Source organism: Typha angustifolia, chromosome 7 (genome assembly GCF_048772165.1).
Source record: "Typha angustifolia cultivar Huaian chromosome 7, ASM4877216v1, whole genome shotgun sequence".
NCBI classification, from domain to species: domain Eukaryota; kingdom Viridiplantae; phylum Streptophyta; class Magnoliopsida; order Poales; family Typhaceae; genus Typha; species Typha angustifolia.
Genome location: NC_133245.1, coordinates 5674529 through 5696519, shown reverse-complemented (window position 1 = coordinate 5696519; position 21991 = coordinate 5674529). Strand labels below are relative to the sequence as shown.

General features: G+C 33.7%; 1 protein-coding gene across 1 annotated transcript; it reads right to left on the bottom strand.

The window, feature by feature from the left end:
- Positions 1-8556: 8556 nt before the first annotated feature.
- On the bottom strand, positions 8557-21654 carry LOC140762767 (FAM10 family protein At4g22670). Its single transcript, XM_073100709.1, has 11 exons — positions 21467-21654; positions 21284-21347; positions 16776-16934; positions 16594-16681; positions 16436-16516; positions 16272-16336; positions 15796-15936; positions 15595-15711; positions 15235-15492; positions 15058-15115; positions 8557-8864 (listed from the first exon to the last, which is right to left on the bottom strand). The coding sequence occupies exons 1-11, from the start codon at positions 21574-21576 to the stop codon at positions 8764-8766; spliced, it is 1242 nt and encodes a 413-aa protein (XP_072956810.1). The 5' UTR covers positions 21577-21654; the 3' UTR covers positions 8557-8763.
- Positions 21655-21991: the final 337 nt, after the last annotated feature.

Below are 21991 nucleotides of genomic sequence, written 5' to 3'. Positions count from 1 at the left end.
TACAAATGTCTAATGATTGGAAGTCATTCTTACTTGCTAAATCGTTCCATGAACTACTTCGAGTGCGCTAGATTACGAACTCCGCTAGAACTCATAAAGTTGAAAAGCCCCTTTCTTGGTACTTCCTCAATGAACAGTTGTAGATAAAATCTTCACAATATAATTTTGCAATGAAGTAGATCTTGGATAAAAAATATTTTGTCATATTTTTCAATAGCTCTTAGGATCTTAATGTGGAAAGATCTCCAAAAGCCTTACTGAAGGTATATTTCAAGTCTCAACGAGTTCCACTTTTATAGTTGCCCTAGGAGAACCAAAAGTCCTAGTCCAATTTTTATCATAACAAACTTAGTTTATTTCCAAACCGGTTCCAAAACGGAAAGCATGTTCAAACCTACTTAAAGACATTTTAATGCTCGATATGAACTCCAACAGGAAATTTCATCCTAAAAATGTTTGGACCTCCTTTAGATTTTCTGTATACTTATATTCCATCCCGAGAATGTTCAAATATTTTCAACATTTAGATGTTTTAGAAATTTTAACTTTGAGAACATTAAGAACTCAACCTTTGCAGACTTGCAACTCATTCGAAAGTAGTTAACATGTCAACCTTACTTTTACAATTTGAGGCTTCACATTTTCCCTCAACTTACCATCTTTAGTCGGATGTACGTTTTGATTAGAAAGTGGTCGACTGAAACTTTTTGTTACTCTGAGGCCACGTTTTATCTCACCTTCTCTTAGTCCTGATGCTCAACAAGCGTTACATTTCAAAAAAAAGCAAGCATCAAGTATAAAGGTTCTTCTTGCAGGGTTGCATCTTCAAAACCATGTACAGTGACAATAGTCAGTTATCTTCTGACAAGAATGAACCATTGGAAGGAGATAGTACTGGCACATACCTAATAGACAAATCAATAGTTAAACAAATGCCTACATTGTCATAAAGTTATACATTCTCTTTGACCCTCTTCTATTCCTAGCTGAGTAGAATATGGTAGACTACAAAGATTAACATGTGGAGGATTAAGAACAGATTGTTACTGATGTTTCACCATGAAGTTTATTTGCTTTACGAGAATCTTAGCTGGTTTTGGTAGAAATTTACTAACACTTGTCACCTAGGACCTTTTTCTATATATCTCAATTCTCACCTCTACTTTTACGTACACTTGGTCATTTTGTCTCACAAGCGGTATGTACAAAAGAAGAGCATGGAAAGATCGACGATGAGTAGATTACTTTTCAACTGACACTTTACGAAAGCACATCAGTTTTAAACGTGCTTCTCACATCCTGGCTTGCTTCTTAAGAGCATATAAATGTGGCAGTTAGAGTCAATCTATATAGTATACATTCACAAAGAAAGAAGACAGAGAGGGGGTAGAGAGAAGGGGAGAGAGATATAGTACTTGATAGTGATTGCCATGGAAGACATCATCCTTGCCGTCGTAGCTAGTCTCTTGGACCTTACGATTACTGCATGCCTTATTGTCATCTCCATACACTTCCACATGAAGGAGGATTGCATGGCCTCACTTTGGAAGAAGAAGCCTACAGTCGATCAAAACTTCATCATTGCTAGGCAATTCTGTAGTAATGTGTTGTGCCATTGGAGAAGACATCATCCTCGCCGTCGTAGCCAGTCCCTTAGACCTTGTGATTTCTGCATGCCTCATTGTCGTCTCCATACACTTCCACATGAAGGAGGATTGCACGGACTCACTGTGGAAGAAGAAGCCTACGGTCGATCAAAACTTCATCATTGCTAGGCAAGCTTAGAATTTGCATGCCTTTGTTTAAAATCCTTCGTGTTCTAAAGTAAAGATCAATCCAAAACAGCAATACACTATGGTATTAACGAGTAATACAGTATAAATAATTAAACATGGTTAATAAATGATGAAAATTGGAATAATAGCATACCATTAATAAGAAGAAAGCTGAAAATTGAATAATCAATTTACTCTTTGGCGTATATTGGATACTATCTTATTTTTCGAAAAGAATAGGATACTATTTCATTCAACTAGTCCTCTGAAATCTGATGTTCTCACAGTCCTTTTCTTGAGTTATTGACCAAAGTAGTCTAAAAAAACTTATTTATTCAAGTAGTTCACCCTTAGACTTAATATCAAAAAGATCGTTTTAGATATATTAGTTACCATTTATAGTTTCAATAGAAAATATTAAACTTATCAGCATTTTAGGTGCTAAAGAGTTTAGTGCTTTATTCTAAATTATGAGATAAAATGTTGACCTTATGGACACTTTATTACTATTAGGAGTACATAATCTTAATTTATATTCATCTATTAATTAAATAAAATAGAGATGTAGTAAAGAGGTTTATCGTGTTACAATTGGATAAATAAGAAAAAAAATGGATTCAAATATTGATGAGTTAAATACAAATTAGATCCTAATAGATACAACAATTTTAGGTACACTCAGCAAAATAATTTGGTCTTTGTGAATATTGAATTATGTGAGAACCAAAAATTACTTACTCTGTCAGCAATTTACTTTGACGCGCACAGTTGCACTTATGTAATCCACTAAAAGAAATAAGTTTAGAACTAATTTTCTTAGGTACGCTCTTTTATGCCCATGTAGTTAGGTCTACAACGGAATGACTTTGCTGTGCCAACCACTATATCATAATGGTTGTCTTACTCGCCCATGATAATTAAATATTATAGGTTTAAATTTTCTCATGAGCATTGGGGATGATTTTTAGTAGATTTTTATACTAGCACTGTGTGTTCATGCCACAATTAAAAAATACTCTCATAAGATATTGGGAAGATCAAAATACCCTTACTTTTGTAAGGATTGATGAGAGTAAGAAGGTTTATGAATGGATGGAAGCTATGATTCCTAAGTGAATCTAATGAAATTTAGTGAAAAACAGTAATAACCTAGATAGAAAATCTAAAGAAATCACACAAACATGCACAATATATTTTACATGAAAGAAACCATTCATAGAACCTCTCCACGAATCAAAATTAATGTATATCAAATGTGGACATAAGATATACTTACATATGGCTAATGGTTAAAGTCGTTCTTACTTGCTCAATCGCTTTGTAAACTTCGAGTACATTAGATCACCAACTTCACCAGAACTCATGATGTCAAAAATCCTCCTTAATAATCCCTCAAGATGCTAATATAAATGAACAATTGTAGAACTCCTCGGATATTGATATAGAAGAGATCTCCAACACAACTCCAATTTCTATCATATCAAACTCAGTATATTTCCAAATAGCACCAAAAGTGAAGGCGTGTTCAAACAAACTTAAAGGCATTTTAATGCCCAATATGAACTTCAACTAGAGATTTCATCTTGAAAATGTTCGAATTTCCTTTGAATTTTCTACATTCTTGATATTCCATCCTAAGAATGTTTGAACATCTTCAACAGTTTCATGTTTTAAAAGTTTAACTTTGAGAAAATCCAAACTCAGCTCTTGCAGTACACTTTAGAAGTTAGAATGTTGTGACCCATTTGAATTCCCTATTTATGCATTTGAATTACATCTGTAAAGAATTATTATAAACTTCTTTTGATTAAAGAAACTTTTTACGATCTTCATGAAAATTTGTGCCACTGCTCATATAATAAATAATTATGCATAGAAACATCACCTCACAGGTGTTGGGGATGATATTTAGTAAATTCTCCTCCTCCATAAGAGCACTATATATGTGCATAGATTGAACTCATTGTAATTTATTTCTATTAAGATCTAACTATGCTCAAAGGGTTAATTATACAAAGTTTTCAATCTACTTTCCCCTTTCATTACATATTGGGATCAGGAGTCGGGTTAGTAGAAAGTTGGTCCTACTAAAAAGTAGCTTCCTTGTTTGTATTTAGAGACCAAAATCTCCTATAACCATATCAAGGTTGATTACCATAAGGATTTAGTTCAGAGGGTTGAGAGGAAGCTTGCAAGGTTAAAAGGGATCAATTTTTAGAGGCAGATTGCCTAAGACTAGTCAATTCTACCATGCATTCGATTCCTAATATCTAGCTAAACTCTTCTTGGGTTCTTGATTTTATTTTGTGTTCCTTTGGTCACTCACGTAAGAGGTCCATTTGGGAGAGGGGTGCTATCAAAAATGGCTTGACTTTATCAATTAGTAAACCACTATGTCACACAAGTCTGAGGAGGGTTTTTCTATTTGAATCTAAGTTTTGCTAAGTCTGCACCGGTGGGCAAAAATGTCTTTAGGTTGTTCAATAATATAGACCTCTCATAGGTCCACATTATGTGGGCCACGTACCCTAGGCTAAATCCTTGGGCTACCAAGCCCATTAAGAACATTTCTAGGATCTCACGAGCTGCTTGGATTTAATACTTGGCCACCAATACTTGGGTAGATCCTTGGCTTCATATGTGGCCCTTGTTGCGCAAACCCACTTTAATGTAACCATGCTAAGGCATGTATCTTTTGATTCCCTAATTTGTAATAATAATTGGTTGTTTCTATTTTACATAATATTTTTTATGCTAACACGATCTCTTAGATATTGCACATCCCTATTGAGTCGGTGGGGGCCACTAGGTCTAGGCCCTTGCTCCAAACAGGGTTCCTACTACAAAAGTCTTCTATGCACATTTGATGAGTCTTAGAAACTTCCCATTGGCCGAAGGATCAAACATTTTATAGAAAAACTTTTCGTTGAAAAGTACCTATTAGATCTAATTGGGTGCCTAGACCTAGCCTAAACCTAGCCAATTTTAACCAAGTTAAGCCCGTAAATTATGAGGATAATTACAATAGACTGAATATCGAGCTCGGTTTGGTCCTAACTTGGCTCAAGCCCGTAAATTATAATGGGCTACACTAGCTAGGCCTTTGCTCGCTAGGCCAAGCCTGACCCATTACGCCCGGCCATTCCTACAATTTTTTAGTTCCACATAAAATATTTAGCTTATTGAATATCAATATATAACTATATACTATGAAAATTAACTTAAGTATTTTCATAGGAGGCTCAATACAGTTGATTAATATATATGAAAATTTTCATAATATGGCCGGTTACTCTCAATCCGAGTCCAATATCTCACCGACTAATATACAGTAATGAGCTATATATTCTAGCCCGACCTGGCCCACTTGATGATCACGTCAACCACAATCGAGTTTGTGGGCTTTTTAATTTGGATAACAAAACTATACGCCATATTTTTTGGGATTGTAGCTATGTGTAAGAAGTTTGACTTCTTGTTGGGGATCTAATTGGGTTCCACTATTCTAAATCTCCGAGGACCTGTTAGAGAATTGCTTGGAGGTCCCTTGACAAAATTTAGGATTCAGATGACCTCTACTTTGTGGCACATCTGAAACAACAAGTGTTAGTTCTTATCAGTTAAATCTAGAGACAGCCCAAAGATATTGTCTCTTAAGGCTCTAGCACTTGCTAGATTCTCTCTCTCCCCAATCTTTGTGTTCTCTCGCTCTTTTAGATATTTGTTTTGGGTCTAAAGAAGAACTTATCTATATGAAGATATAGAAGGCGTTAATTGATATTGGTGAGGGCCTTCAGTTGGAAGGGTAGAATAGCAAGCATGTTTAGTGATGAATCCGACATGTATTTATCATGTGACAAACCTAGCAACCCCATAATTAAGCAAAGGTTGCGTACATGTGAAGTTTAATTCTTGCAATGATATAAAGTCATATATTCTCTTTCACTTCTCATCAATTCTTTTGAACAGTTCAAAATTAATTTTTTGTAACTAAACTGGAAAGGTAATAGAATTTATTTAGTGACGCACGAACTCAGTGACACATGTCAATGCTACATTGTTTTACAACTGGAGGCTTCGCATTTTTCCTAACTTTCCATCTATAGTCGAGCGTACGTTTTGAATAGAAAATGATCCGCTGGAATGTTTTGTTAATCTGAGGCCACGTTTTATTGAGTTTTTGATGAAGTATTTTTTATTTTTTTTACCAAAATAGAGTGGACCCCAAATTTATTATCAAATGGGATCTAATCCACTGTAACACTAATAAAAATACTAAACTAATCAGTATTTTTAAAAAAATGATAATCAGTTTAGCATTTTTATCGCTAGACAATTTTTTTCCATAACTACTGAAAGATTTAGTTAAAAAAATTTATATACATAAAACGCTAATTAGTTCAGTATTTTATGGCCAGACAAAAACACTAAATTGATCACCATCTCTGGGATAAAATGCTGAGTAATTCAGTATTTTTGTTAGGAATACACCCCATTTGGTAATAAGGTTAAGGAGTAATCTATTTTAATAAAAAAAATAAGAACAAGGCTAGTTTAGTCAAAAACTCCGTTTTACATTACCTTCTCTTAGTCATGTTGCTCAGCGAGCGTTACACTTCGAAAGCTGGCACGGAGAGTACAACGTGTTGGCTTATTTTAACTGACATTTGACCAAATAGCCAGCATCAAATATAAAGGTTCTTCTTTAATTGGACGTACGTTTTGAGTAGAGAATATGGTAGACTGCAAAGGCTAACATATGGTGGCTTTTGAACAGACTGTAACCGATGTTTCACCAAAAAGTTTATTTTCTTTTGAAAACCTTAGCTCAAACACTTGTTACCTAAAGCCTCTTTCTATATATCTCACCTCTACTTTTACGTGCACTTGGCCGTTGCTAACATGTGGTGGCTTTTGAACAGACTGTAACCGATGTTTCACCAAAAAGTTCATTTTCTTTTGAAAACCTTAGCTTAAACACTTGTTACCTAAAGCCTCTTTCTATATATCTCACCTCTACTTTTACATGCACTTGGCCGTTTTGCCTTGAAAGTAAAGTGCTACATACAAAAGAAGAGCACGAAAAAATCGAGGATGAGTAGGCCACTTTTTAACTGACATTTTACCAAAGCATATCGGTTACAAACGTGCTTCTCGCATCCTAGCTTCTTGAGAGCATATAAATATGGCAATTAGAGTCAATCTATTAAGTATACATCCACAAAGAAAGAAGGCATAGAGGGGCCAAAGAGAGAGAGAGAGAGAGAGAGAGAGAGTACTTTAGAGTTATTGCCATGGAAGACATCATCCTCAGTGTCATAGCCGGTAGCTCGGACCTTGCGATTGCTGCATGCCTCATTGTCGTCTCTGTACACTTCCACATGAAGGAGGATTCCACAGCCTCACTGTGGAAGAAGAGAGCCTACAGTCGACCAAAACTTCATCTTTGCTAGGCACTTCTCTGAGCTTCCTCGCATCCCAATCCCTCGGGACGCCAATCTGAAGATGTATTAACTCATCCGCTACAGAGATGAGTATCGTATCATTTCAGGACAAATGATCCTTTCTACAGTATACATGTGGAGTCCACATCATATGATGATCAAGATGAGCCAATATGTTGAACCAGTTACGAGCTTAGAATTTCAATCTTTAGTTGATATTGCATGGGTTTTGTTCTAAAGCCTTTCATGTTCTACTCTGTCAGGTTCTGAGAGCATATAAAATTTGTTTTAAGCCCTTCATGTTCTAATCTGTCAGATATGGAAAGCATATAAAAGATATGTATATTGATTATCTTGCATCGATTGTTCACGTTAGACGTAAACAAAATGACTGCGTGTTTTACGAGTATGAATTCTTCTCAAGAAATTTGTTTGGCATAGCCAGAAAAGGGTTATCCAAAAGAAAAATACGCAACAGACAAATGGACTATAAACAATTAAACATGGTTAATATATGATAAAAATTGGAACGGTAGCGTCCTAATATACTATTAATAAGAAGCAAGGTGAAAACTTCATTATTCGTTTTAGTCGGGTGTAAATCGAATACTATTTTCATTCTACCTCTCCTCTCTGGTCTGATGTTCTTGTGAGAAGTTATTTAATTTGCTTCATGCTAACCCATCCTTAGTTTAATAGAGTAAAATTCTTATGAGGCTCTCTCTAGATATATATATATAAGGCTTATTCTCACAGATCGCTCTAGCCGAGCTCCAAATTTGAAACCAGCTACAGTAGAACTCCAAATTTGAAACAACATTTAAAAATTCGAAGCTCAGCTTCAATACTATTCAACTTTTAGAAATACCAATTTTACCCTATAAAAACTTAATTTTAAATTTTAAATTCCATCTGTATACTTTATTAAATAATCCAATTAATTAAACTGAATATATAATTAATTTTACTAATTAATTTTTAACAAAAATACATTTCAATGCTCTCATCGAGATCTTTAAAATAAATCTAATATTAAATTATTTAAATTATTTTAAATTTTTTATTTTTATTTCGTATAATATAATTTTAATATTTTTAATTAAAAAAATAATAATTTAAAATTATTTGTAAAACTATTGAATATTAGTCTTATTATAAAGATATCGATGAGAGTTTTATAACCATATATTTTTTATTAAAAAATACTAATATTAAGAGATCTTATTAAATAATTTAATATATATATATATATATAATATATATATTATATTAATTAAATAATAAATATAGAGACCGGGTATTGGAGCACACGAACTTCGGTCTAAAAGAATGAAATAGGACAAATGCAACAGAACATCAAACTTCATAGATAAGTAGAGGACAATAAATTCTCTCAAAGTACAAGCAGCATCCACTCATGCTCAAGGGGCAGTAGTGCTACACACTCATAGTTCACAAGTCTCCAAATATTAAACAGAGAAATTACTTCAGGCCGACATCACCATACTCTTCCCGCAATGGAGGACTTACATCATGGTCAGTTACTATTGCTTGGGGCCAGCAAATTTCCCCATCATTTTTGCTATAACAGGAGCCACTTTAGGATTTGCTTGGTGTTTAGCAAAATTTGCAGGGTTGTTCATCACTGCAGTCATTCCAAGGAGATCGACATGAGATTAGAAAATTAGAAATGGCAGTTTGAAAGAAGTAACAATTTACAGAACATGAAAAAAAAAGGGTTAATACATTTACATCCCCTTAACTATATCCAGCTTTCATAGGAGATAGTAGTGAATGCCACGGGCATTGACACAAACCCATCTTACCTTTACAACATACACAAACTCATCTTACCGGGCTGTTTGCTCTTCACCATCTCACTGCCGCCACCCAATCACAACCAATTATCACCATGGGAGGGAGAGAAGAGAGAAGATAAATGAGATATGAAGTGAGAGGGAAGGAGGGAGCAAGGGTATTTCGGTCCATGGCTGTTGGACCGAAATGAAATAGATATATGTTAACCTCCAGACGAGGACATTTTAGTCAATTTGTATCTTATGTAGGCGACATGTGTGGCTCGTAAGCAAAGGCAGTCAAATGGCAGACTAATGGAAAGGGTGTGTAGAACTGAATTTATATTTTAAGAGGGACATTATATTGAAAAAAAAAAGTTCAGGGATCTCAATAAAAAGCAGGTATAGTTTAGAGGGTGTAAATATAATTAAACCAAAAAGAAAAGAAAAAACTAATCTATAAAGTGGGAGTTCACACTCAGGAATGATGAGGAAAAACTAATGCAAGTTTAAAATAATAAAATCTTAATCATCTGCTTTACACTATGTTTGGATGAAGAGAACATAAGTGAAGAGAAAAATAATTACTCCTCTGTTTGGATATATGTGCGAAAAGAAAGAAATATAATTTACTCTACTTTGTTTGGATTTATGAGAGAAGAGAAACCAAGAGAAAAATTGGGTTTTCTCATCTGTTCTCTCCCTTTCTCTCCACTTCTGGAGAGAGAAAAAAGTGACCTCAAAACCTTTTTTCTTTCTCCCTTTCTTCTCTACTCTCCTAAAATATTCTATCCAAACAAGGGGTGGTTAAAGCTATAAAACCTCATACATAAGAAATACCTCCCGCACACTAACTGATGAAACAAGACTACATGATGCATCTGTAATCAGTGATTTGGGAGTGAAAAGTGCCTTGGAAGGAAAGAGAAAGAATTCCATGAGAAGACTTAATTTACCAAAAATCCTTAGATAACTAGAGCTGAATGAAAGAAAAGAAACCAAATAACTGACTCCAAATAGCTGGGACAAGCAGCTTTGGGCTGTTTAATATATAGTTACATCAGATTCTACAGAGCATAGAGACCGACAGACTATGCATGATGTAGATGACTATACATGGTTTCTCTCCTTTTTCAGTTCTCTTTCCATCGCTGTTACTGTAGCAATAGAGAAAGAGTCACTACCTTTGTTGTTCTGCAGCAATTTTTTTGCTGCAGTAACACAGAGAGATAGGAAGGAAGAGAGAGAGAGAGAGAGAGAGAGGCTAGAAAGAGAGAATAAAAAGAGGGAATAATCAAAAGACTCCTCCCTCTGTTATGCGGATGAGAGGGTGGAATTAAGGAAGAAAGGGAGAGGAGAAAGTGGAAGACAGAAGGAAGAAAAAATTAAAATTATTGTATTTGTAGTTTTTATTTCTGAATTATATTTTGAATTTGATTTCTGTTTAGATTTGGTTTCCATTGAAAATTAAAATAGCTTTAAAAAAAGTCACAAGATACCGACATTGGCTGAAAACACTACATTGCTATTAGTTAAGAAAAAAATGTGTCAAATATAACTGGTAGAAAAAAGAAAATGAGTAACAATATCAGCCGTATAAAAGAATATTTGGTTGGAAGACAGAATTTTAATAGCATGCGGTCAAATTAGTATGAAATTCAAAAGGCAAATATTGGCCCATTTAATAGGCAAAAAAATGATAAATAATCTGCACAAAGAAAAGAGGTAATAGTTCATCATTGATACATGATCTTAAAGACATTGATAATGATATCAATGCGCAAAATGGCAAAGATGATGAGGGTAATGAAATAGAGTACAAATACGAATAGAAAGGACATGAGAATAAGCAGTGGTGATAGCTTTTAAAAATCTAAATCAGTTCCTATGCAGGAAGAGAATATAAGAGCAATAGTTTTCGAAATCCTAGTATTACAGCAGAGTGAAAAAATTGAACTAATGGATATATATATCTTAAGAGATAAAAAAAAGGATAACAAGACAATTATCAAGAAAGCTATCAAATGGATAAAAAAAACAAAAATACATATTGATAGAGCTAAATTATTTTTTTATAACCATAGTCTTTTCAATATAGCTAATAGTTCGTACTATCATATGATGGTGGTACAATCAGTATGGCATAGTGTTTTACTTTCTAATTTAAATGATATTGTTACTAAATATATTAAGTTAGAGATTGATGAAATTCACACTTTAAGACATTTAAAAACATTGGAATGAATATGATTCTACATTGATGTACAATGAGTGGACAATATAAAATAGAAGAAATATAATTAATGTTTTGATGTACTTGAGCATAGGGATAATAATTTTGAAGTCGGTTGATATTACTGCTTAATATAGAAGTGCAGATTATATTTTTCGATTGATGGTAGAAGAAATAAGTGTAATCCAAGTGGTTACTAATAATGGGGCAAATTATAAAGCTACTAGGCAATTACTTATGATGAAGAAAAAACAGTTATATCATATGTCAAGTGCAATACATTTTCTTAATCTCATGTTGGAAATATTACCAAAGATTATGAAATTGACATGATCATATATGAAGGTCAAAAATTGACAAACTTTATATATATCTATGGCTGGATTTTTAATTTACTTAAACAGATAACTAATGGTAGAAAGATCATCAAACCTAATCTCATTAGATTTATCACTCATATTTTAGCATTGGAGAACATCATACGCTATAAGAATAATATTATGTAGATGTTTAAATTAAAAGAGTGGTATAGAAAAATTAAAAGCATGAAACCCAAAATTAAATATTAGATAAAATTTTGAAAAGCATGGTTTTTAAAAATGCATCTTGGGATAGTATTACAATTACCACTTAATACTTAAACCTTTTATTAAAGTATTACGATTTATAGACAGCGACAAAAACGTCAAAAATGAGTTTCTTGTATAAGACTATAAACATTGTAAAAGACTCGACCAAAAACAAATATAAGCGAACATTACAAGAAGCGGTGAAAATTGGTAGTCGATAGAGAATTGAGTTGCGATTTAATTAAATAATTTTATTACTATTTATTTTAAAATTATATCTTACAAATATATGCAATAATATATTTTTGATGGAAAGATATAAATTGAGATTTTAACATTGCTAAAGTTGCTATAGCTATATTTCATAACAGTTCAACTGAATCCATTTCTAGATAGAAGGTACCAAATTCGACCCTAACAGCAAAAAAATATCATAAGCCAAACTATATTTTCTTCATAACGTAAAAGAAATAGGACTACTTTCTTCTTAATCCACACCAACACACGTAATTGATTGACAATAGAGATATTGGAAAAATTAGTTTTGCCATTATAATATGAAATTGAGGTAGAAAAATTTGCGAAAGAATGCCAAAAATGATCAGCTTATTAATTTCAATCATATTTCTGGTGAAGAAAACCCTGACTCTATAAATCAAAGAAATGGAGCAGAGATTATCAAATGATAAAGAAATCCATGATTAGATGAGGCAATAAAGGAGACAATAATGAGAGCAAAGGCTAATATTTGACAGCAAGAGATAGAACTACTAGTATTAGTGATAAACCTAATGATACACCTAGTGGTGAAATCATCCCTTATTTGCTGACGAAAGTCAAAGAGGCATAGAGATTAAAAACAAAAACCAAGTATTCATCATTATTTACAAATATATAATAATTATGATGACGACGACTATAAAAATTTACGAAAGTTAACTCAGTATTTATCAAAATTTGAATACATCAGTACTATTTTTAATTTTTAGACTTCATATGTGAGTAATTCTTATATCCTTATTATTTTATCATTTTTCCCAAATTTAAAAAAAAATCTATAATTCTAATAATATTTAAAATATTACGAAATTAAAAAAATTCAATCTAATACAAACAATCGTTGTAACCGATATGTATCTTTTTTTCAGATAGCCAATCCCGATCTCTCCCTAGTTTTGGAACCTTAGTGCAAACCTCACTCTATATAGGAGAAAATAGAAAAAAAAAAACCGTATAGACTACTCATATAGCTATATAGGTAGTGTAGATTGGTAAATCATCCTACATATGCAATATGCAATCCTTTAATGTGGTTAGATGGCATATGGTCACACATTAACTAGTTTTTTTGCTAATGCTCTTCGACTAATCATATTTTCTAGAAACATTTACACGATGATTTACTTCACTAATCATATGACCATAAGACAACCATGTCTGTGGATAGCATTGCATAAATACAATTCTCCACATACTACAATTTCTTTATCTATTTATTACTTTATTAATGATAAAACTATGTAATATACAACAATGTATGTAGATTGTAGACCAACATAAATAATGTGTTTACTATTTTATTGCTTGACCATATAGGAGTCTTGCCTACACGCATGCATCCATGGGCACTCTCCACAACATTGATATGTTATTTATACTTATGTCAATATGTCATGTAAACCTTAACATGAGTACCCTAATCAATTATAATTAAATAGCACCAACCTGTAATTTTGATAGTTTCATCACTCCCCATTATAGAGGTAAAGTTAAATCATCAATCACATAGATGCCTTGAATTCAAGATCCAATACAGATTTCTACAGATTTCAAAATAGTTGTTTAATTAGTTTCCAATTTAGTCAAAAGAAGCCAATTTCTAGAGAATTCTTAAATTTAATTTTCTCTCAAAATTGTTCACAACCATAGTCAGAATCTGGTTCATATTAGAAGACCTGGTCTATATGGACTACAAATTTATTTCTCTAAATTTTCCATTAAGGACTTAGTGTCATGTTATTTGATTGATTATCCTTTTTTGCTAAAAGAATCAGCCATTCCTTTTAGCAGCCTGGAATGGAAACTAGAAGGTTAGCAAGGCCTGCCAGACTTTGTAAATTGCCTATTCTCAAAATGGGAGCAGGTTTGTAAAAGGATCCCATCAAAAAAAAGGTTATCTATTCAGATTTTCAGTCTATCAAGAAACTGTGGAGACTCTATATAAGCCTACATCCTTTATTCCAAAATACAAGTGAACATAAGAATAATTATTTCTAAAATAAATACCTCAATTTAGGAATAACAAAGAAAATACTTATTATAGAATTAACCTTATTCCTAATATAAACGAAGCCTAAAATAATCGTTTCCTTTCTTTATACCTTCCCTCAATGATTTGTCCCCCTCTCAATACTGTGCATTTACAATTGTCATTTTCTTGACTATTGTACAGTTATAATCTCTCCCCAATTAATATATTGAATAAATGTGTTGTCTTCATAAATGCACTCCATGATCTGCTTTGTTTCTAATCTTTTTCTCAAACTTTAAATAATATAACAATCTTAAAAAGCTTTGCTTTGCTTCCTTTCTTTATACCTTCTCTCAATGATATGCCCCCCTCTCCATTATGTACATTTCCAATTCTCATTTTCTCGACTATTCTACAGCTATAATCTCCCCCCAATTAATACATTGGATAAATATGTTGCCTTCGTATATGCACTCCAGGATCTGCATTGTTTCTTATATTTTCTCAAACTTTAAATGATATAATAATCTTTAGACTGTGATTTGCTCAACATCAAAATCCTTTCTCAGCATTTCTAAAAAAGATGAACACAGATACTTAAGTATGAACAGATGCAACTGGATTAGAAGTGAGCCAGATCATACGTTTAGAAGTGAGTGAGACTAGGATCAATTGGAGAAATTGTTCAATAATCTCTTCAGTCAACACCATATTTACATTGAAAAGAGATGATTCTTAAGTGATCATCGGTTTTACTCATACACCCTCCACGAGATGGTGCTCGATTTGTGTTGCCAGTGTATAGGACTATCCTAATATCATATCAATTCATGTATATGTTTCACCTAGAGAACAAACTTTTGGAGCACTTTCAATCCTAGCAAATCTTATAGGCAAGTTATGAAGTGGAAACGATAGCTACAATCTGATAGCACAAGACAAAATTAAGACGCAAATGAGGAACGTAAAGATATAGTAAACAAACATACCATCTTGAAGAGCAGACATGATCTCAGGATCACTAAAAGCTGTCATTAGTTCAGGATCCTGTTTAACAAGTGCAATCGAAAGTAATTAGGTTACTTTGCAGAAACATAGAAGAGAGAGATTATAACTAGGTAAAAGATAAGGGAGAAAAATTATTATCGAAAGAATCAAAATCATACATTCAAAATTTTGCTCATATCTATATTCCCGGGTGCAGCCCCAGGCATACCTCCAGGGAAACCACCAGGCATACCTCCAGGGAAACCACCAGGCATACCACCGGGGAAACCACTAGGCATACCTCCTGGGAAACCACTAGGCATACCTCCTCCACAAGGACCGCAACCACCAGGCATACCTCCTGGGGAATCTCCAGGCTTACAACAAGATGGTCGACTTGATGACTGTTCTTTCCTTTTGGCCTTCTCATAAGCAGCCTTACAAGACCAAAATTATAATAGGTGATGTAATTTTATCAGAAAGATATCCTTGAAGAATTAGTAAGTATTTATGCCATAGATAAGTTTCAGGCCAATTACCTGAGCCTCTGCCCGGCGGCGCTGTCTTTCACGCTCAATTTTCTTTTCTTCTCTCTCTTTCCGCAGTCGGTCATATTTTCTGCGGTGTTCTTCAATTTTGTGTGCATTAGGTTCTACCTGCAAGCAGCCATAGAGATTTTACATGTCATGTACACATAGAATACATAGTAGGCATACTGCTATTCCAAGAAAAATCTCTACCTTCCTCAGTACAGAACTGATCTCATCATCATAATCCAATTTTGATGCTAGGTGCAAATCCTTAGCAGCTTCCTCCCATTTGCCAAGCATAGATAAAGCAATGCCACGGGATTTATAGCCTTTTGCAGAGTCAGGATTTATCTAAGAAAGCCAAAATAATATCAGATATGCAGGTAGGAACACTGTAATAAAAACCTGTCAAATTATTTGCTTTATGTACATGATGGATGTTATTGTACAGGTTTTATCTCTGTATATGCAAAAGTTTCAGAGCAGTATCTAAGTAATTGAGGATGAGGAAGTACATTTATGAATCTCCACAGGGAACCCAAACGAAGAATCTCCAGTGAGTATTTTATGGCAAGAATGACCATGATTTAGAATAAACTTATATATAACACAGCTTTGTATGTCTGTCTTCTATTGCCTTTTCAAGGAATGGAATATATGAAGGTCAATCAAGACAAAGCAACTACCTCTAAAGCTGCACTTGCATCCCGAATAGCAGCATTTGGTTTTTTCATCTTGATATACACCGATGCTGCACAATTGACAAGTATCACCAAGTAGGATGAAATCAATGCAAAATAACTAACAAAGAGAAGTTATAATTAGTAAGGTATGGAAGACAGTCATTTACCTCTGGTTCCATACATAATTGCTGATGTTGGATTTAACAATATAGCCTCAGTAAGATGCTCAATGGCCTCATCCAACTTCCCTGAAAATTAATTAACAGAAAATAGTTTAAATTTGGGATAGTCAGTCCTCCAAATGACAAGAAGAATATTAGAATACCTTCAGAAATTGCTTCCATGGCTTTTGCTTTGGATTCCTGAGAAGCATCACGGTTTTCTTCTGTTACCTCAATAGATGGGTCTCCCATCTGTGAAAAGCAAATAACTCAAAAAATTTAAACCCCGCTGGATGATAAACTTCAGAATGATGTACTGCAACCATTATATACAACTTAAAGCCACCTTTTGTGGAGGATCATTGTCAGCTTCTAAAATTTCCCCTTCGAGCTCAATATCAGATTCAATAATTTCATCATCAAGTTCATCATGTACTGGAGTACCACCCTGCTCATCAATATCGTCGTCAACATCCTCATCAAGTTCATCCACCAGTGGACTTTTCTGCAATCAGCATCAGTTAAAAATATTCAGTTTCCTCACACCACATGGATGCAAGGTTCAGCTATGAGAGAACAGATTCTTTCCAACCATTAGAGAAAAAATTAGATTCAAGACAGCAAATAAAAATGCCAATATTGAGATCTCCATTGTAAAGAGGCCAAGATTTTAAGTATTGGTAGTATTCTCTGTGACTCCAGTTGATCGGCACATGACTTTGTGACCAGCATGCTTTCTAGCCTGTTCCGAACTAGATCAATGAAAGGCCACTTTGACACCTTGTGCTGCTTTTAAGGTAGCACAGGACTATGCTACCTGATTCAAACATAGGCTGACCTGAAACTTAATGTTTTAGACATAATCGACATGTGCAACATGATCTATCTCTCATATCAATTATCTGGCAACACTTTCCATCTCGGACAACATGGACTATATTGCCTGATACTTAAATCCATGAAATAGACCACAAATTTCAATGAGCAATACTCTTCATTTATAGTCACAGAAAGAGAAGTACACATCAATAGTTCATTACTACCTATCAGCATTGTTTTTGACACATGAATTATAAAGAAGGCATGCCACCATCGACACGACCATCATTGATTAAAATTCTATTAATAATTAAATATTCCATAATATGATTGAATACTCCATAATATAATTGAACACCTAACAATATTTAACACATAATATTAATTGATAATAGTTCAATAATTAAAACTAATATCTAATTAAACATAGAATGATGGAGAGAATTAAAGATTTTATTTGTCAGCATAAGAATAGCACGAGAATATTATGTTATCTTCAATCATATTAAATGATAACAATTTCATTTGCCGGCACAAGAATAACACCAAAAGTGATTCATGATGATTGATGAAAATAAGAAAAATATTAAAAATTTGGCTTTGAAAAAGGGTTAAAAGATGGCTCCACATCGGCACAGATCGCTACGCACCCATACCAGTCCAGCACAACCTTCTCTTCTTCCCTTTCACTCTCCATTGTTTCTTCTTCTAGGCCATCATGCTTCCTTACTAGGCTTCTACAGTAGGTTCCCTTCTTTATTCATTGCTACAATAGGAATGTAGGATAGCTAAACTACTCTCTTCTACCTTTTTTACTCTTGATGAGAAGCATGCTCCCTTGCTTTGAGGAATTAATTTTCTTTAACTCTCCTGAAAACTTTGCTAATTAGTTTGCTATTAATTACTATAAATCTACTATGCACCTATGCTAGAGGTCAAGAAATTAATTGCTAATTAAGTAATTATATTTGTGAAATCATTCTCTTGAAAATTTTGCTAATTAGATTACTAATTAGTATAGATTGTGAAATTACTAAAAAGTCTGAAAAGTAGTTTATCTATTTATGAATTACTTGCTAACTAGTTTGTGAATTGTTAATCAGTTCGTTAATTGTCAAATTTTGTTTTCTTTCATCATCGGAGGAATTGATGTTAATCAGTTTGTCAAATAATGAAATATAGTCTGTGAATTAATTGCTAAATGCTAATTAGTTTGTGAATTGCCCAATGGCCTCAATTTTACATATAAATAATCAAATATAGCCATTAAATCCTCACAAACACTGCTTGTAGCTAGGTTAACATAATATAAATATATTATGTCGATTGGCTCCACTAATCCAAGAATAATGTCAATACATTGAAATATAGATTTTTTAAGGAAAGTCACAAAGAAAATAATTAACAGATTCAAAAAGCATATTACTCATATTAGGTGATGTTGCATCTTATCCAAAAGCTAGTGATGAAACAAAAAAATGATCAAAGATCTAGAGAAGAATCAAAAGAAAAATGAGAAGTCAAGAAAAGGAACATAATTAAGAGCATAAATAAACTTATCAAGAGAGAATGGAGATTTAATAATTTCAAATATTACAAGTAAAAAAACCAAGGAGCAGAGGTCCATAAATAAATTCACCTCCATTGATCCAAAAGTTGTAGTTAGAGAGCAGGAAAAAATAGTACAAAGGAACATAAAAGATGTTTTTGCAAAAGAATAGATAAATTGAACAAGTACTTAGCTTACTATGTTTACAAATGTGGCATCCCTTTTAGTGTTGTTAATAATAAAGCATTTCATATATTCTTGGAAGAAGTTAGCCAGTATGGCTCGAGTATAAGCTAGTGTTTATATATGAATTGTGTGAGCCACTTTTTAAGAAGCAAGTGGTTAAAACAAATGATATTTAGAGAACACTAGGGTTTCATGAAAAAAAAAAGACTACTCAATTTTAATTACTACTTGGACAAATTGAAAAGGAATAAGCATAATAAATTTCTATATCAATTGTGAGTTAGGGTTTAGTTTTCTACGTCATGTTGATTGCTCTAACAATGTAGATATAGATAATTGCATCCACGATACTACTATTGATGGTATCAAGAAAATGGAAGAGGAGAATATTCTCCAAGTTGTGATTGATAATGCTACTGCCGATTTAGCAGTTGCATAATTGCTAAAAGAAAGCATCTATTAAACATCTTGTGCCACCTATTGTATAAATTTAATTTTAAAAGGATATCCAAGAAAGAAAGGATTAAAGATGCAACTGAATATGAGAAGAAAGTTACGGTCTTCATTTATGAACATCATAAAACATTAAGGATGATGTGTCAATTCAACAAAAAAGGGAGATCGTGACATTTGGGGTTATAAGATTTGCCACCTCTTTTATTATATTACAGTGCCTTTAGAGAAAAAAGAAAAATTAAGAATTAATTCTGATGAATATTAAATATGCAAATTGTAAAAAACTAGCTAAAGAAAAGAGAGTTTATTCTATGATCCTCAATAACCAATTTTATAGAAAAGTGTAATTAGCGGTTAAAATTTTCTCTTAATGAAGTTGCTTCAAGTTGTTGACGATAAAAGAAAGCCAAGAATTCATCTATGGTGGTTTGAAAGATGCCAAGAAGAAAATAAAGAATATTTTCAGGAAGAAAAAGATTTTTTCTAAAGCCTTAACTCGGTGCAATTCACCAATACACAAATGAAAGGCTTGATACACATCTACACACTACTACAAATTACTTAAATCAATATTAATTTTTATAAAGATTGCAATGAAATGGAGAGTGATTTAAAGATGATGGATGGTGTTCTAAATTCTAATAAAAATACATTTCCTAATAGGACCCTAATTGTTTAGGTCTTACCTAAATTGACTAACCTAATTTAGATAATAACTCAATGCGGACATCCCTCACATATAGGCTTACCATATCTATCAATTAACTAATTCAATTGATCATTTGAATTAAAAATCAACTCAACAAATTAAATATGAAAATAACTTGAGCCTAATTAGCTCAATTAGACCAAAAATGGACTCAAACAACTTTATTTTGGTCAAATTGAAGATGATGCCCATATCAGAATTGTATCAAGTTGTATATAAGGAAAAGTTAACAGATTAATTCCATACTGTTAAAGGTGTTGGATTATTTTGTATTATAAAGTACCTTTGTTGTTGAGTACTTCTAAATCCTGTTGATCTAATTCTTGTCAATCTATAGTTCCCTTGAGAAGTATAGTGCATGGAAGAGCTCTATCACCAACAAGAGTTAGGAGGCCTTTAGCCCGTGTGGGGCCTCAGAGACGGTACTGTCAAAAACCGTCGCATCAGATGGAGAACTTTTTTTCAGGATGATACATGAGTACATCATACTCCACACACCTCATAAGACAGATTGTTTGCCATCAAAATGTTATCCGTAGGAGCAATTTTTGAGTCAGTAATTCAACAATCCAAGAATATGCTCTGATTTGTGATGATTCCAATTTAATATCAATATGGCTCCTAACTTATGCTTGAGTGGTCACATGTTCAACTTATAAAAATTTCCCCTTTAATAGTGAGCGTAAAATTGTGTAGAAGGTTAGGAGCCTCATGCAGTCATGAGTAGGATGCCTTGTGACAAATTGACAAGTTTTTTTCGAGTTACAATAGAAAATAGTACAAAGTATTTACCTTATATGTGAAACGATGCTCCCTCAAATTGTAGAACTTAGCAGTGGACTAGGGAGAATCCCACCAAGTCCCTATTAAGATATCTGTATATCCCATCACTCTACTTCAAGAGTTACTGATCTCCTAAAGCAAGAATCAAAGCTATCGGACTACTCGTTGGAATCAAAAGTCTAAATCCCCAAAAGAAACTCCATACTACTGACAAAAGTAAAATGGTAAAGAACAAGAATCCTAGAACATATCAGTATCCAATGGAAACCCAGAATACCACAGCATCCATTCTACAACAACATTAAACGATCGAAACCAAAATAGAAATGGCAGAAACAGGGAGGCATCGTACCGCATCCCGAAACCTCGGGGACTCCCCATGCTTGTAAGCGGAGGGAGGAAGCTTAGCATCCATGCTGGAACGAAAAAAAAAAACCCCCCCGTTAGGTCAATAAGCACAACAGATCGCACAAGCCACGAAAAAGGCCGAAGGGTAGGGCAAAAGAAAAGAGATTGAGGAGAGGAGAAAGATTACCTCTCGAGGTAGTCACGGAAGAAGGAGAGAGATGGGTCGCTAAGGATGGAAGGATTATTCTTGCATCGCTCCACGAATAGCCGCAGCTCGGTGACCTTGGCCGCATCCATGTTTGCTTCAAGTTTCGCAGGAGAAGGAAGAGGAAAGGTTTTGATGAGGGTTAAGGTTTGGTCGCTTGGGTTTTATATAATCGGGAAGGACTGGATCATTGCGCAGTGCCCACAGTATTCTTTGCTTTGCTCGGAGTGGTTTCTAGTAGCTTCCATCGTGGATCAATTAAGAGTATTATTGGGCTGGGCTTCAATCTGAACCACCCTCGTCCGACCCTCTTCTCCAATCTCCATCCAATATGGCTCTCTCATTTATGGATACTGCTGCACAGGATATTGGGCTGGGTTTCAATCTGAATCATCCTGAGCTTGCGAACTAAAAGACCAATAAGTTGGAGACTTGGAGTTACAAAGAGAGTTAAAAGAAGATAGAGAGGTTTTTACGTCAGTAAGGATAAAAATAACTCTTAACTTC

Excerpts from the sequence above, each read along its gene's own strand:
- LOC140762767 (XM_073100709.1), bottom strand. The coding sequence starts at position 21,576 with ATGGATGCGGCCAAGGTCACCGAGCTGCGGCTATTCGTGGAGCGATGC. Across the intron at positions 21,348-21,466 it reads TTCCGTGACTACCTCGAGAG|CATGGATGCTAAGCTTCCTC; the intron begins GTAATCTTTCTC and ends TTTTCGTTCCAG. Across the intron at positions 16,337-16,435 it reads AATTATGTATGGAACCAGAG|CATCGGTGTATATCAAGATG; the intron begins GTAAATGACTGT and ends TCAATTGTGCAG.